Source organism: Fusarium phalaenopsidis (genome assembly GCF_050370095.1).
Source record: "Fusarium phalaenopsidis strain FUZ10S chromosome Unknown contig_32286, whole genome shotgun sequence".
Taxonomy (NCBI): Eukaryota; Fungi; Ascomycota; class Sordariomycetes; order Hypocreales; family Nectriaceae; genus Fusarium; species Fusarium phalaenopsidis.
Window position 1 is genome coordinate 1,823,914 of NW_028145413.1, and position 16,528 is coordinate 1,840,441.

A 16,528-nucleotide genomic window follows, 5' to 3' on the forward strand; every position below is an offset into this window, starting at 1 on the left:
ATCTTCCTCCCATGTTCATAGCCTGGGTCATGGCTAACCGCCGACTAAAGGGACTCAAGCTGCGCTCCCGAGGCTGCTCATTCGGAGGCGGACCCCTACGGCCGTGGCCCCTTCCATTATGACCCCCACGAGGTTGCCTCTCCCGTCCTGGCCGAGTATCGCGTCGATCTGGTCTTTCAAATCGTCGTCCCCTATGCTCGGGTGACCTCGACTCGCGAGGGTGTTGAGGTCGAGATTCGTAGGATCCCCTGGACTCTGATGAATACCTCCTTTGCCGCCTCGAGTGTCCGTTGTCCTCTCTAGGGGGGATAGGTTCCCGAGATCGGTAGCGGTCTCGGCGGTCGTCCTCAGGGGAGCGACTGTCACGAGACGCAGAGCGCCTGTGCTGGTACTCAACTCGCGGGCTCCGACTGCGACTACGGCTCAGACTCCGGCTCCGACTGCGACTATCATCCCGGCGTCCGCCGCGCGGCCCAGTGTCTTCATCAGAATAAGGGCTTCGCGAACGTCGGGTAGGTGGAGGTGATCGCGTCCTCTCCCTAGCAGGTGAGGGCGACCTCGACGCGCCAGTCGAAATAGTTGAGACAGAGTGCGATGAAACTGATCTCGGGCGCTTGGCAGCAGATTCGATCAACTCATCATCACGCTCCTCGCGCTCACGCTTGCGGGCGCGTTCAGCCTCTGCCTTGGCGAGTTGTTCATCCGCAACACCCTGCCTAAGACTTTGTGAGCAGATAGAACTTAAGAATTCATTAATCAAACGTACTTTTTCTCCAGAGGATTCAGTGTCTCATTGGTAAGCTTGGGGACTAGCTTTGGGTTTCGAAATTGCTGCGAGCGCGACGGGCGCGACACGTATGGCCGCTCCTGGGAAGATGCCTTGCACTCATAAGAGTAGTGGCGTTCTAAGATGGTCAGCACAGATGCTCATTGTAACGTTTCTGGAATACATATCTCTCTTCAGACACTTTTGGCATTGCACGTTGGTAGGTGTCGACCTGGAAGGTCCGCCACGTCCCCTGTAAGTAAACATATCAAATGTGATATGGCTTGCGCTCGGAAAATCGCTTTCCAGGGGTGAAGTGAAATAAATCGGAGTGAGGCTGATGTATCTTTACTAAATATCGGGGAAAATCTGGTCGTTTGAGACAAGTATGGTTGGGATAAAGGTTGATGGTCAGTGAGGCAACAGAGAGCTGAGGATGATTCTTCAGTGATGTTGGTAGCCTGCATCACGTGATTGGGCGAGCCAAGTCGCATTGGGGCTGTCCAAAGGAGCAGATAATGGCAGATCAACTTGGCTATTTGACATCCAATACCATAAAGGCTAACATGAGTAAATCTTGATTGGCGTTGATTTCTTCATCTTCTTTCTCAATAGTGGCCTTACACTGGGGCGGAAAGACTCGAGGCAAAGTATGCGCTGAAGTCTGAACTACCTCTTTACTTCGGCCTTCAAATGAGCCTAAATAAAGCCATTTCAAGTGGCTTATTGATCTAAAGGCATTGTCGATCTCAGAAGCTAAGTCGCCTTTACCAGGATGCGATGTTTAGCATATGCGAGATAATCATAGTCTGAAAGAGCCAGGCCTCCTTGACACAGCAGGTAGAATATCTACAGGCATACCACGACCAACCATCATTGGTTGATGATGGAATGAACTAGTTGATTCTCACCAAGACAGACAAGATGGGCCATCAGAAATTCCCCTTCTTGTTCTGCACCCATCACATGACGGCGGATCTCTGGTACTTACCACCAGCTTTCACCCCAGGTACTCACTCATCCACGGGCTATCATGCTGCACTCCGCAGTGCCAGTTGTTCGCCTCATTTTCACATACACTTGATACCAATCGCAGACTTTCACAGCCATGGCAGGCCATATGTAAGACTTCGGATTCAAGCAATCTCGCCGCCGTGATCGCCGTCGTTTCTTCCAAAGATCAATCAAAGCAAGAGTCAGACCTGGTGATGAGATGTTGGCGAATGAGGAAACGGACGGTGTGAAACCCAGGCGTCTCTCTGGTTGGCTGCAGCGGATAACTGTTTAACCAACCCATGGACCTTCCCCTATCTCTCGCAGCAATGATCCACGATCTTTGATGGAAAAGAAAGATTTCTCTTGGTCCAGTGTCAGGATATGGCGGGTCTGTGCTATTCTGTCTGCATTCCCACACTGTGCTTAATGACCTCGGTCCGCGATTCTAGGAACACACACATATCCTTATCTTTATACCGAGTAGGCTGAGACGGAATTGGTCCTGACGGGGTGATGATGTTGCTGCAGGAGAGAATCTGACGCCATGGCCGCAGAAGCGAATGGCCAAGGATTGTTGGCCTCAAGAAGCATTACAAGCATCAACCAAAGCACCATGACACACCAGAAGCCTTCAGAATGACAGACAAGCGTTCCTGTAAAGGCCATTTGAAAGGATGGAATTTCATCCACCTCCCAGTTATGATCCGAAACTAGAACTCCAACCCAAGCACATGTCCCCATTGTCAATGTGTTTTCAAGGAGGGATCCATTGCGAGTTGCCTGCCCGCGATTGCATCTCGCGACAGTGGATAACGGGCTGCGACAAGGTTTGTTGTGCTCCGGGACACCAGAGGAATTACGACAGATGTCAGTAGGGCAGCAAGCAGACGAGTCTGGTCGTATCACTTGGAGAGGCGCTTCGAGTGCCCAACATCATGCAATAGCTGAGAAAACATCCTGGGGAGATCCTGGGCGAAAGTGCTGCAGGATCAGGGTCGGGCTCAAAAATCAAAAAGTGACTGGTTACATAATCACCCTTTCTCTCGTCTCGAGCCTGCATGTATGGAAGGCACCACACAGGAGTCCCTGAACAGGGGCATATTGGAGGTGTATTCTTAGGAGTATTCCTCCTTTGCTTGGTCTCTTGATGCTTCGCTTGCCCAGAGTTTGTACTCTCTTCGGCCCGCTTATGGAAAAGACCAAGCGGTCGGTGTCTATCCCGAGTGTACAAATGCGAATTGTCACACACTGATTTGCCTGCACTGTAATTGCAATTGGATGACAGCGGCAGCTGGAGCCATACGCAGAAGAGCACAGTAGGATCATTTTCTTGGTCCCAGCAATTGCCTCCACAGTCAACTCCCCCTTTGCTTTGACTGGCCGTCCATCGCATGCCGCTGGAAATCTGCACTTTCTAGTGGCCCAGGCTCTTTCAGCGGTCCTCCACTCCCACCTTTCAGCGGCCGTCCCATCTTCAGCGGGTGGTCATCGCTCCGCCCATTGTCAGGGCAGCGCCCGTCCCTGTCCCCAGGCAGGCGGGTCAAAAAAACACCGCCGGTACTGGCACCAAAATTGTATGGGGAGAGCGGCGCTGATTTCTTCGACCCGCCTGCCTGGGTTCTAGCTCTCACTGTGCGCGGGCCCTCCTTTGTTACCTCCTGTTACTGCTGCTCCCCTCCATCCAAAACCCTTCTTCCACTAATCCTCCGTCATCGCATCGCCCCGTCTTGCGCCCCGGGCCGCCTAGGTTCCATTGTCAGATTGGCCGCCGCGTCTTTTCCTCTCCTTCGTCTTTCGTTTGCCTGATCGATCGCTTTCGCTCGCCTCCATCTCGGCCCTGTCCTCCTCAACCATCCCTCCGCGTGCTCATTCTCCCGCCGTTCGCCTGGCCTTGGGACCCGGGCGTCACAGGGCGTTGCCTCAACCTCCCGATTCCGATCCCGTCTCACTCAGTCACTGTAACTGAACTGCAAAAAAACACAGACAGTCCAACACCAGCACCAACAGCCCACGGCCAGAATCAGCCAAAACGGCGTACCACCACCAGCGACCCCTCCTCCTCGGAAACCTCCCCCCCATCAGCTGGAGAACAATGCCTTTTACAACACGACGATGAGCACCGAGACTCCGTTTTCCTTCTGCTGGTCCTCTTCGATCGATTCTGCTTCTTGATTTTTTCTCCCGATCCCGTCCTGTCCTTTCCTTGTTCCTATCCATCGCCTTGTCGTCACCGCCGCAGCCGCAGCCGCAGCCTCAAAAAGTTGCAGCCTCATCTCGCACCTGGTCGACTGCTGCTTTCGTTGTGCCTGTCTCATATCTTCTTGCCTTTCTACCCACCGCGCTCTCTGGGTTGGCTTTATAGCCCCCATCGCCGTCCATCATGGCCACGGCCCAAGTGTCTCCTGATCTTCCAAAACCCTCGTTCGCCAAGGTAGCTTGCCGCCCACTGTCCCGTCTCTCCTCGCTGTACATGGTTCTCCTGTCTCGAGGAGGGAAATCCCGTCACTTGTTTGGCACAGCTAATTTGTTCTCTGCAACAGGTTGCCGCCTCCGTATCAAAAGATTCCGCGCCTCCTGCGCTGCGACGGATAGCCACCCCGTCAAAAGAGCCCCCCATGGCCTCGACATTGCCGCCCACATCTACCGCGCCCGTCATTGTGAATGGCCGATCAGGCAAGGCACCAACTGGGAAGACGCCCTCGCCGCAGCCCCGAGTTACTGCCAATACGGTCGAGCAGAGGAGCGGTGTGGATAACGTCGCGGGTTCCTTGAATGACTTGAGCCTCAGAGAAAAGGCGCCCAGTCTTGTTGTCAACGGCAGCGGACCCCTAGCTCCTGAGCGACCGACGATCGTGACTGGCAGGGACAGCGGATCCGACGATTCTCAGAGGGCCGACTCCAGCTCTGAGCTTGGCACCAAACCTCCGAGTCTGGACGGAAAGAGCATCACCTCGGGAACAACCTTTGCACTCGACGAGAAAGAGTCTCTCAGGCCAGACGACAGCGCCAGCGTCAAGGCCGCCGCAGAAGATGACGATGCGTTCTCCATCCGCGGCTCTCTACTTGCCGGCTCACGCATGGGATCCGAGCTAGCTGCCAGGGCGCGAGGCAATCCCCTTGGGGACATCCCAGAGCGTAGGCATCCCCAGCCCGCGCCAGGCGTCGTGGTTCAGGGTGTTTTGACCCCTCAGAGCTCGTCGTCCGAGCAGCCTCCCGGCGCCCCTCTCGGTGTCGGCGGCTCTTCAGATGCCCTCAACGTCATTTATAGACAAGCGCCCGATGAAAAACTTCTTGAAGCCATGGCCTCGCCTAAGGATCGGCTCTTCCTGCTACGATTGGAGAAGCAAGTCATCGATTTTGTTCAGGATTCTAAGTGCGCTCTCACGTCCCACATCTCGAGTAGTACTGACCCCCTCTTCTAGGGAACCCTATATGGACCTCCCGCCGTCCAACTCATTCTGCAGGATGCTAACCCACAAGTTGGCTGATTATTACCATATGACGCATTCCTTTGAGCCTCACGTTGGATCTGTGCGGATTTTCAGAACACCTTTTTGTCGAGTTCCTACGTCACTAGCACTCATCAATCCGAACCCCAACACGTCCAGCAGTAGCACTCCGCCACCGGCCGTGCTGCCCAGGAAGATCATGCGACGCGGTCAGGATAGTGAGGGCGGCCCAAGTGCTAGTCCCTCTAAGCCAACCTCTGAGACTGGCAGCGACTCCAAGGATAAGCCAGCAGCTGCCAATCAAAAGTGCGTAAATCAATTCAATTCACTATCTACAATCGAAACTAACCCATGACTACCTAGGTTGACAAGAGAAGAGCGCGAAGAGCTCTACAAGCTAGCTCGAGAACGCATTTTCGGTAGCTCAGAGGAGAATGTCACAGGTAAGGATTGGATTGAGCATCATCATGCCAAGAATCGCACTAACTAAAGTCTAGAAAACGATGGCGATAACGGAGTGTCAAGGGCCAGCTCCATGTCCGCCAAAGATAAGTCGAATCTAGGCAAGAGAGGCAAAACCGGCAAGCAGCGACGTGACGATTCCGACAGCTTCGACTCAAGGAATCAGTACACAGCTTACTGGGGCCCTCAGCAACAGACTTGGGTACCGCAACCTCAGTACATGACGCCGCCCAACCCTCAATATGGTGCCCAAGGACCGCCACCCGCGCCGTATCAAGGCCAGATGGGTCCCGTCTATGCTCAGCAGGGCCCTGGGTATCCCGCGATGCCGGGTATGGTGCCTAACCAGCCCTATCCTCCATATGCTATGCCTCCGGTATGTTGTCCCAACTTGATGAGACTCGTCGTTTGGGCGTTAACGCCTCTTAGTATGCTCCTCAGGCCAACCAGCCACGCTACCCATCTAATGGAAGTCCTATGACTACGTACGGTGCTCCTGTGCCCCCAACTGGACCACAGCAACCCGCCTGGCAGCCTGGATTTGCTCCCCCAGCCCAGTATCAACCCCAGCCTAGGGGACCTGCCCCAGGCGGGCCTCAAGGACACATGGGGATCCCGTATGCGTTTGGTCAGCTTCCGGCAAACGCCAACCCCAACGACCCCAAGAGCCAGCACCCCATCCCAGGTAGCTACAACCGCAACCACGCCTTCAACCCAAAGACACAGTCGTTTGTGCCCGGAGGCGGCATGGCTCCCGTCCCGCCTCCACAGCCACCATTTACTGCTCCTGGATCACATCATGGCAGCCCTCAGGTCGGATCGCCTCACCTTGCATACCCTGGCGGTTATCAACAGCCAATGCCCCAGCCATATGGAGGCGGGTATGGCATGGTGAGGCAGGGGTCCAGCAGCTCTATGCCAGCATATCACTCTCCGCATGTGGCCCATGTTCAGCATGCACCTCCACCACCCCCCATGCCACAGAACCCGCAACATATGGCTCCTCCCCAGCCCCTCCCTCACAACCCTCCGGCACATATCCCTAACCGACCCAACATGACACAGGGGCCGAATCAGGCCTTCTCACATCTGCCGACGTACGGCAACCCGGCGACTCTACCTCAGAAGCCAGCCACTGGAATTTGATACTCATACACTACAAAAAAAGGAGGGGGAAGCATCACATGGTGTTCAAAGGCGGGAGACCCATTAAGGCGTACACGGCATACTTAGCATCTTGGCGTTATCGGTGGATAGGATGGATGACATGAATTTGTAGGCTGCGGCCCAATTTACTAGATGAGTCAATTCCACTTTGACATAATTCTTCTTGGCAGGGGGGGTAGAGGTCATTGATTCATTCATACAGACAGACAGACAGACAGAACTGGGGGAAAAGATAGTTTTATATGACGGTTGAATTCAGTTCTATGGCCCCAGGTGCCATACCTAATTCTCAAGCCTACCGCAACGCCATGATTTTATTGTAACACAATAACCCGTGCCTTCATATCACATGCCTCTCAGGGAGGGATATCCTAGACTTTTTAGTGGTTGTCGTCGGGACATCGCCTTCTTCTACCCTGGGCTCCGATATCTAGAACCTCGACTCGACTCGACTCTTTCCTCTCTTCCCTCTTGCCTCTTTACTCAGCGGGCTCGCGGGGTTCCCGGGGCTCACGCTGTTGACCTCCGCTGCGACCGCCGCCTCGTCCTCCTCGCTTGCCTCCCCGCTGGCCACCCTTCTCCTCAGACTTGCCCTCACCCTCCTTCTCGGGGCTGGTCAGGTTGGCAACGGCCAGTCGCTGAGAAAGGTCGATCTGAGTGCGGATGGTGTTGGCCAGGTAGCTGACCATGAGGACATCCTGGATGTGGTTGTTGAAGTCGTGCTCGATCTGCTCGGGGTCGACCTTGGGGGCCAGGGACAGGGCGTTCATGAGGTACTGGCCGATAGCGTTGTTGGGCTCCTCATCCTCATCGAGGACGCCGTTGATCCACTCGCTCGCCCGGTCGAGGAGGTTGATTGTCTGCTCGATAGATCGGCCGAGGCCCTCGATGTCGGAGACGAGGGGAGCTGTCCGTGACTCGGCATCCTTGGCGCTGGCAATGGTCTCGAGAGCGCTTCGGTCGGCATCACCGTAGAGGACCTTGTGGGGAACCTGGATGAAGAGGCAGCTGTCGGCAGCCCGCTCGGCGTTGACGGCGACGGGGGCGCTGATGTAGCATCGGGTCTGGATGTCCTCGCCGGGCTCGGTGGAGATGGTCATGTGGATGGCGGGGTGGGGGAAGGTGCCCGTGTCAGGGCTGCCGAAGAAGTTCTGGATGAGGGCGCTGAAGCTGTTGAGCTCGTGCGAGGTGGTGTACCAGCCGAGGAGGTGCTCGCGGGGGGAGGCCTTGAGGGTCAGGGCGAGCATGTTCTTCTGGTACTCGACATCGACCTCGACTTGGTCCTCCTCCTCGGTGTGAGGGATGGCGAAGCAGGAGCGGACCTCAACTTCGGTGCCATCTTCAGATCGGGTGCCGACGAGGGCGCCGATGACTCGGGTGGATTGGGTGTCTCGGATGTCTCGTCGGACGGCGTGGTCGAGGATGGAGAGGACGGCCTAGAGGACAGACAAAGGTCCAGTTAGCCAAGGCAGTCCCTTGTAGAGGATATCCAGACGGGTTCAGGATGCATATATCGAGGCGTCGAGGCGAGAGGGGTTATCGCAATCGTACCTGAGGCTGGATGTTGACCGTGAGCGGGGCAAGGTTAGTCTGGAGTCCGACGGTATTGGGCGCCAGAGGCCTCGCGAGGTGGATGAAGCTCTCGGTAGCAGCAGCCATACTGGGCAACTGATCTCGGGGCTGGCGGGGGGTGAGGAGGAGGATTGTGGTGTAGGTGGAGAGGAGAGGTAGGAGGTTAAACCACGAGGTTCAGATCAGAGGCCGGGCCGGAGTTTCGCGATGCCGTCCAAATTTTGAAGATTTGCAGGTTGGTTTGGCGGGACGGGCGCTGGGGTTGTGCGCGCTAAGATTAGAGATAAGACCGGGCTTGTGGCGTGTGCCGAGACGGTGATCCACATTACCCCACCAAAGTGTGGCTTGTGATGGCAAGGCTGAGGTAGCCTCACAACTTTTTTTTTCCTTTACAACCGTGACGGACGCATTTTTGCAAGTTTCAACGGCCGAGTTTCGGAGCGCCATTCTGTGTTTTGAGGTGATTCGGCACTTGGTTAGACACCATGGCTTCCCGTGGAAGAGGAGGCAATTTCAGAGGTCGTGGTGGTCGAGGAAGAGGTAGAGGCGGCCGAGGCAGAGGAAGAGCAACCAGTCGGTTTGGACCTAATCGACGATTCGATGGAGCTCGACTCGCAGATAATGATGAGTAAGTCTACCAAATGCTTGACTTTTCTCATGCTTCCGAACAATTCTTATACTAATTCTCTTCTTCCCAGGTCAGAAAGTTCTGGTTCCGAAGCAGAGTCTGCTCCTGAAGACGAAGTGATGGAGGATGTCGATTCAGACGCCGCCGACGATGACGAAGATGAGCAAACATCTTCTAAGCCATACATGGCTCTTCTACAGAGCTTTACCGAAAGCAATGCGCCCAAGGCCAAGCGACGGAAATTGGAACACCAGGAAGCTCAAGGACAACCTAAAGAGTCCTCAGATGACGAGGAGGAGGCCGGCGAAGAAGGGGAAGAGAAGGATATTGACCGAGCCGAGGAAGAGCCTGAGGACCAAGACGCCGAGGAGCAAATAGGAGACGACGACGATTCAGAAGATGAGGACAACCTAACGGATCCCTTCGACACGCACTTTGCGCATCCCGACGACGACACGGTCGCAAAGAGAGTCAAGGCAGTACAAAAGGGGGGGTGGGCGACCAAGAGGGCCTTGATACAGAACCTAAGAGCCACCGTAACATATCCCAACTCGGATGCAGGATCCGAGGTACCCAAACCTATGGCCGGTCTGGACGGCCTCAGCCTCAAGCAGAAGCTCAAGGAGACTGCAGCCCGCAAGATTGGCGAGTTCGATGCTGCGCAACGCGCGTTCAGCCCCTTACTCTTCAACTATAGCGACGTCTTGCACTGCGACCGCACCGTTCGGAACTCGGATTCTTTGCGAAAGTTGACATGTCTTCACGCCCTCAACCACGTCTTCAAGTAAGTTGCCCAATCACCAAGACTCCGGGCCCAATTGCTAACCCAGACAAGGACACGAGATCGAGTCATCAAGAATAACTACAAGCTGGCCAAGGAAGGACAGGATACGGAACTGGAGCTTCGAGACCAGGGCTTCACCCGTCCGAAGGTGCTCTTCCTCCTCCCCACTCGCAACTCGTGTCTCCGAATTGTCAACATTATTCGTGACCTCTGCGAGCCAGACCAGCAAGAAAACCGCAAACGCTTCGAAGAAGGCTACGTCGACAAGGAGGCCAAGTTTGGTGATGACAGGCCAGCTGACTTCCGAGATCTCTTTGAGGGCAGCGATGACGACATGTTCCGTCTGGGCATGAAGTTTACCCGCAAGACGATCAAGTACTTTTCACAGTTTTACAACTCGGACATCCTCTTTGCCAGTCCTCTCGGTCTTCGAATGGCCATTGGCTCTGAAGAGGATAAGAAGCTTGACTTTGACTTCCTGAGCTCAATCGAGATGGTGGTTGTGGATCAAGCGGATGCTCTCCTCATGCAGAACTGGGAGCACGTCGAGTTCATCTTTGAGCACCTCAACCTCCAGCCCAAGGACGCCCACGGCTGCGACTTTAGCCGTGTGAGGAACTGGTACCTGGAGGACTGGGCAAAGTACTTTAGACAGACCGTCGTCTTGTCTGCCTTCAACACGCCCGAGCTCTCAGAGTTGCTCAGACTGCACTGTCATAACTGGGCTGGAAAGGTCCGCCTGCAGCCTGAATACCCCGGGTCACTGTCACAGCTTGGCGTTAAGCTGAAGCAGACCTTTTCGCGGTTCCAGTCTAGCTCGGTTGACAAGGACCCTGATGCCAGGTTCGAGTACTTTACCTCGGCCATTGTGCCTTCGCTGGCCAAGCGGGCAAAGGATGCTACTGGAACTCTCATCTTCATCCCTTCATACCTCGACTTTGTCCGTGTGCGCAACTACTTTGCGACCTCAAGCGCTGTCGAGAATGTCACTTTTGGGGCAATCTCGGAGTATGCAGACGTCCCTGAGGCATCTCGAGCCCGATCTCACTTCCTCAACGGCCGCCACCGTGTTCTACTCTACACTGAGCGAGCTCACCATTTCAGACGGTATCAGCTCCGCGGCGTGCAGCGTGTCATATTCTACGGACTGCCCGACAATCCCATCTTCTACAATGAGATTGCAGGTAGTTACCTGAGCAAGAGTGAACAGGACATGAGACTTGAGCCTGGTCAGGGGAGCGTCAAGGTCGTGTTTTCCAAGTATGATGTCATGAAGCTAGAGCGCATCGTGGGCTCCAAGAGAGTGGGCAAGATGATTCAGGAGCGCGGTGATACCTTTGAGTTTATATAGATGGACGTTGGTTGTCCTTGGAGCAGGTAATTTGATAGAGCTCAGACACAGACTGTCGAGGTATTCGTCAATGGATTAAAAAGCACAATGTGTCATGATATAGTAATTGGTACAGATTTTGTACAGAGTTTTCATCCCGCTCGTCAAATGCTACAACTCAATTTCGTGAGCTCTTTGGTTGTTGTGTCGCCTTCTTGACTGACTCTGGCACAATGCCCGCCGCCATCTCCCTCGCCTTCTCGGCGTTCTTATCCGCCGTCTTCTCGGCCTCGACCTCTGCCAAACTGCTCTCATCTCGGGGCTTGGCGTCGCTGGCGACATTTTCTCCCTCGACCTTGAGGAGCAGGAACTTTTGCACCATCTCCTCAAAGGGCTCCTGGCCGCGGAACTGCGTCACCTTCTTGATGTTGGTCCGGGTGACGGGGGTGTGCTCCTGGCCGAGCATGCGGTCGCGCGCGACCGTCTTGGCCGTCATCATGAAGCGCGAGTCCTTGGGGCCGTCGACGAACTCAAGGATGGCGCTCTCACCCTGGTCGTAGGTGTTCTTGGACTCTGTGCGGACGACGCGGGTGTAGCCTCCCTCACGGGTGAGGTATCGGTTCCTTAGCTCTCCCATAAGCTTAGGGAGGAGGATATGTGGTGTCTACAACGGAGATTGTCCTATCAGCATCATATCCCTTGCAATTGATCCGACAAGAATGACCCCTCCAGTCGACGTACGTATAGGATGCCCTGTGCTGATCTCCGCGAGGGCTCATTGTCCCTCTTGGCCAGGGTAATCAGCTTCTCCGCCATGCGCTGGGCCTCCTTTGCCTTTGCATAAGTGGTGTGGATGTGTTCATATTTGACGAGCTGGGTGACGAGACCGCGCAACAGGGCCATACGAGCCGAAGAGTTGCGGCTCAGATGCCGGTACTTGACGAGACCACCAGCCATTGTAGCGGATGGCTAGAAGCGCAGGGTCGTAGAGGTAAACTTCGGTTCAATGCGATTGCAATTCGAAAGGATCGGGGGCCGACTTTCAACTTGTCGTGGTTGTGCACGTGGGCGGCTCCTCCGATATGGCGCTTCTCTTGGTGGTCGTCGTCGTTTTGGTGGTTTGCAGTGGAAATTTTTGGCTTGGAATTTTCGGAGCCGGCACGTCTCGTCTGCCGAGAACGGCAAAGAGAGACAGAGGGCCTGAGATCCAATGAAAGCTACGTCAACCCACCACCAAACCTTACAACATCCCCCTTCAAGGGAATTAATTGCACGCGATCCTGGGGGCAATTGAGCTCGGGCGCGCTATGAGACGTTGCATCTAGGCCTTGATCGACCATCTTGCAACGAATTGGCCAGTCTCGCGATACCTGAGCAACCCGCAAATTGCCGCATCCTCTATCTCGGTCTACCGGGCACAAGTCAAAGCTCTAACCATGGGCTTCACCACCGGCTTTGTACGCGATTCAATTCATTTTACCAACTAGCGATTGAATGCTAACTTCTATGCAAGACCGGCGGTGTCACCCTCACCCTCTCCCTCGCCTACCTCTCAGTTCTCGCCCACCAGCGCACCCGCGAGCAACAAGGTCAGGCCCTCCGATCCCAGGCCCTCGCCATCCAGGGCCTGATCGATCCCTTCCCGCCGCTGCCGCCCCCTACACGGTCCGAAGTCGCCGCCGCCCAGCGGGCCAACGCCGTCGAGGTCGCAAAGGAGCGATGGAACACTGAAGTCATGAACGCCGTGCATTGGGTGCAGCGCACCGACTGGGTTGAGGTGCGCGAGGGTCTTGAGGACACGGCATCACGGCTGTGGAGCCGAGCCTTTGGCAACCCTTCAGAGGGCGTCGAGTCTACTATCAAGCCTATTGTGAAGGAGGAGGCTGCCAAGTTGGGCGAGGCCAGCGGCAAGGTCGCTGCGGCCGCGAAGAGTGCCTTCCAAAAGGTCAAGGCTGAGAGCAAGGAGTTTGCCCACGCGGCCCTGGATCACAGCAAGGACAAGGAGAATGTGGACATTGCGCAGGAGGACGGCAGCGTGGCGGTGCCGGTGCTATCACCCGTGGAGAGGGCGCTCCAGCAGCGCTTCGTCAAGCCCGAAGCCGAGCCCAAGCAGACGGTGGAGGAGGTGCTCAAGGAGAGATACACGCCCATGGACAAAAGGGATAACACGCAGCTGAGGGGGGTGTAGGTGCGTTTGCATGCGTGCGTGTGTGTGTTGCTGACGAGCCGGTTTGCCTGATGATGAGTGGGCGTGATGCCATGTGGAAAAAAATGTTGCTCGTTGTACATTGCTTGTGTACCACCATTCCCTAGAGTCACCCAAATAGAGACCAAGCTTCCACCGACGTGAAAAGCTTGGTATGAACAACCCAACGAAGCCAGGCGCAGCATCGCATCACGTTTGTGCCCGGGAGGCAGCTGATAACGGCCTCTAGTCATTTTCTCACATCATGGACTATACATCGGGCAGTCTCGTCGTCAGGGAGGCTGCTTTGCATCCGCAGCAGACAAATATAGTTTCCGATACTTCTGAAAGCCCCGAGAAACGCCCGTCCCTTCAACAAGACAACATCATGCCCGACAAGATGACCAAGCTCAAGAAGTCGAAACAGCCCAAGGAGAGGGAGCCGGACGAGGTCAAGGCAAGAGGTGAGGAGAAGGAGAAGAAGCAGAAGAAGAGACACTCGCAACAGCCGCCGCCATCGGCACCGCCGTGGATCTGGTGGCTGGCGGGGGGTCCCAACCAGAGAAAGAAAAGGACAAGCCATAAGTCTAGCAAGGAGAAGAGCAGCAGCAAGAAGCATTCCACGAAAGAGCGTTCCACGGATAAGAAGAAGAAGACGACCACGACCACGACGAGGAGGAAGAAGCACAGGGAGGACGAAAGCGAGAACGAGGATGACATCGACGAAACGAACAGCGCAGCTGGTGATCTTGGGGTGGACGACGGTGAGAACGATTACGAAATGATGCTGGGCCAAGCTAAACAGATCAACAAGAACCACACCTGGATTGATGAGCACCATTCCAGTGTGGGTGGCGATCGTACAAACTACCCCATGCCCCCGCGCGACAGGACCCCAATACAGTCTTCTGGCGACACCGGCTTTACACGTACTAACGGGGAGAGGGAGCTTGCGACGAGGCATCAGGGGGGTCACCCCCAAGCATCTCGTAGGCAAGACGATTTCCAATCTCCTACTGTGCAGGACGACGATGAAACAACCAACCGTCGGAACATTAGCCAGGCTAGTCCTACCAGTATCGCTCATCAGCAGTCTTCTGCTCCACAGAACGACTTCACAGCGACTAGCCAGGAGAACGGCACGGATAATATCGATGCAGACCACGGTACCCTGCCTACAATTCAGGAGGAACCCCCTAAGTTCACTAGCCATCAAAGCAACCCCAAGCATACTGAACAAGAGCAAAACACTACCACAGCTGGCCGTGATACCGCCACTAGCTCGGGTGACGGGTGCGGTGTCACGGACATGTGGGGAGATAAACAAGAGTCGAAGGAGTCAGCTAGTCCACCGGCCGGTGAGGATAAGTCCAAGATACCAGAATCTACAAACACGACCTCCAAGAAGGGAGAGGATCTCCAGGTCAAGGAGCAAGCTATCGAGTCGAATGGCTCGCAGGAAAATCAGCAACAGCCACAGGAGTCAGATGAATCACGAGTCAATGAGAATGAATCAACAGAGTCAGGTCAATCATCATCTTGCACCGTAACGTAACCGGCCTCCCAATCATCATAGGGCGGCATCACGGCTCTGATGAGTTAGAAGACGTTGTCACCCAAAAAGCCCTAGTCAAAGAGCATGCATGAGAAATGGAGAGTTGACTTGGTACTATCACAGTTTGGTGATCTCGCAGCGGACATCTTTTGAGGGTGTTGTGTCCTCTCTTGCGAATCACCCAATATAAATTCGTTACTCTAGGGTACCTAAATAATAGGCGGTAATTGCTATGAAATGACGATTTTCTGCATTATGCCGGTGCAAGTGCTTGTGATTATCGGACATAGGGAACGTGTTTGCTCTCCTATATATTCATGCATGAAGTTAACTTGTGATGTCCACGGTAGTTCTGTGCTTGGCTCATTTCGCGATGATCTGCAACCCAGATGCATTGTGTAAGTGGCATGACTTTGACCAGCAGCTCAAGTTGACCAGATTTCCTTCCGGTAGGACTGGATATCAGCAAGAGATCGAAACAATCTGTTCAATTGAATCGCGTTACTAGCACCAACCACAGACGAATCAATGCTGTGCTTTGGGGTTGCTGATGCAGATGCTGTGGCTGTGACTCGGGGACTTCTCTGCTTCGCGCGTCGACCAACGTGGGAGCTGATGCTTGGTTTAAAAGAAAGAACGACGCATAAGATTCACGTGCTTGGATATTCGACTGAAGTGAAGATTGGAAATTGAGACTACGGCCGCTTGACAAACCTTGCACAGGTATACCTGGGTAGGTTAGGTAGCCTGCGTTATTGTCGCCTGTGAATTTGTTGAACTTGCGGAACTGGTCAGCACCACCTGGACATCAGCATGGCCAAAACGGCAGTATCTGGCTTTTGACTCATATTTCAATGCCCATACACGTGATATGAATCCAAATTATTGATTCGGCATGGGCAGATTCACACCGTGGTTGTTATAGATGGGTGGATGGGTGCCTAATCACTTATGTACTCGGCCTCAACTCTGCATAAGTGAGACAAGCACTCTTCGTCTATTCATCAACATCATGCTCTTTTCAAGCCGGCCATCAGGCCTCGAAGCCTTGATAAAAAGACCGCGTCCGACCAAATGGCAAGAGTTCTGGTCCGACCCGTGCAAGTTTATAGCACGCTACATTTACACACACCGCCGCATCTCCTACGACACCTTGGCAAACCCGGTGTCGATTGTGTGCATATCGGACACGCACAATGCCCATTTCGACTTGCCTCCTGGCGATGTGTTGATACACGCTGGCGACCTCACACAGTCGGGCTCTCTCAAGGAGCTCCAGGAGACCATATCATGGCTTTCATCCCAGCCTCATCCCCACAAGATCGTTGTTGCAGGAAACCACGATATATTACTCGATCAAGCCTGTGATCGTTCCGAAAAGGACGCGGAAGAAAGAGCGAAGCTTGACTGGGGGAGCTGCACTTATCTCGAAAACGAGATGCTAACCATCACCTGTGCTAACGGCCGGCGCTTGAGGATATATGGGAGTCCTCTGTCACCACGCCATGGCAACTGGGCCTTTCAATATCCTCGGCCGGAGGACATTTGGTCAAGTACTGTCCCAGAAAATACCGATATCCTTGTCACTCACGGTCCGCCGTTAGGCCATCTTGATCTTATGAGGCTTGGATGCC

The 16,528-nt window shown here is 54.5% G+C and overlaps 6 protein-coding genes across 6 annotated transcripts; 4 read left to right on the top strand and 2 right to left on the bottom strand.

Moving 5' to 3' along the window:
• Positions 1-4,142: 4,142 nt before the first annotated feature.
• Positions 4,143-6,819, top strand: LRP88_02892 (uncharacterized protein; the record flags this gene model as incomplete). Its single annotated transcript, XM_083239527.1, has 6 exons — positions 4,143-4,193; positions 4,303-5,135; positions 5,185-5,517; positions 5,575-5,654; positions 5,709-6,049; positions 6,103-6,819. The coding sequence occupies 6 exons, from the start codon at positions 4,143-4,145 to the stop codon at positions 6,817-6,819; spliced, it is 2,355 nt and encodes a 784-aa protein (XP_083104657.1).
• A 500-nt stretch (positions 6,820-7,319) lies between these two features.
• On the bottom strand, positions 7,320-8,499 carry LRP88_02893 (eukaryotic translation initiation factor 3 subunit F; the record flags this gene model as incomplete). The annotated part of the gene is made up of 2 exons (XM_083239528.1): positions 7,320-8,276; positions 8,392-8,499. 2 exons carry the CDS (start codon positions 8,497-8,499, stop codon positions 7,320-7,322), a joined length of 1,065 nt encoding a protein of 354 aa, XP_083104658.1.
• Positions 8,500-8,897: 398 nt separating this feature from the next.
• LRP88_02894 (rRNA-binding ribosome biosynthesis protein UTP25) lies at positions 8,898-11,175 on the top strand (the record flags this gene model as incomplete). Its single annotated transcript, XM_083239529.1, has 3 exons — positions 8,898-9,040; positions 9,111-9,824; positions 9,876-11,175. 3 exons carry the CDS (start codon positions 8,898-8,900, stop codon positions 11,173-11,175), a joined length of 2,157 nt encoding a protein of 718 aa, XP_083104659.1.
• Positions 11,176-11,332: 157 nt separating this feature from the next.
• LRP88_02895 (mitochondrial 54S ribosomal protein bL17m) lies at positions 11,333-12,111 on the bottom strand (the record flags this gene model as incomplete). The annotated part of the gene is made up of 2 exons (XM_083239530.1): positions 11,333-11,818; positions 11,896-12,111. The coding sequence occupies 2 exons, from the start codon at positions 12,109-12,111 to the stop codon at positions 11,333-11,335; spliced, it is 702 nt and encodes a 233-aa protein (XP_083104660.1).
• Positions 12,112-12,590: 479 nt separating this feature from the next.
• LRP88_02896 (MICOS complex subunit Mic12 family protein) lies at positions 12,591-13,342 on the top strand (the record flags this gene model as incomplete). Its single annotated transcript, XM_083239531.1, has 2 exons — positions 12,591-12,611; positions 12,668-13,342. 2 exons carry the CDS (start codon positions 12,591-12,593, stop codon positions 13,340-13,342), a joined length of 696 nt encoding a protein of 231 aa, XP_083104661.1.
• A 385-nt stretch (positions 13,343-13,727) lies between these two features.
• LRP88_02897 (uncharacterized protein) lies at positions 13,728-14,894 on the top strand (the record flags this gene model as incomplete). The annotated part of the gene is made up of 1 exon (XM_083239532.1): positions 13,728-14,894. One exon carries the CDS (start codon positions 13,728-13,730, stop codon positions 14,892-14,894), a length of 1,167 nt encoding a protein of 388 aa, XP_083104662.1.
• Positions 14,895-16,528: the final 1,634 nt, after the last annotated feature.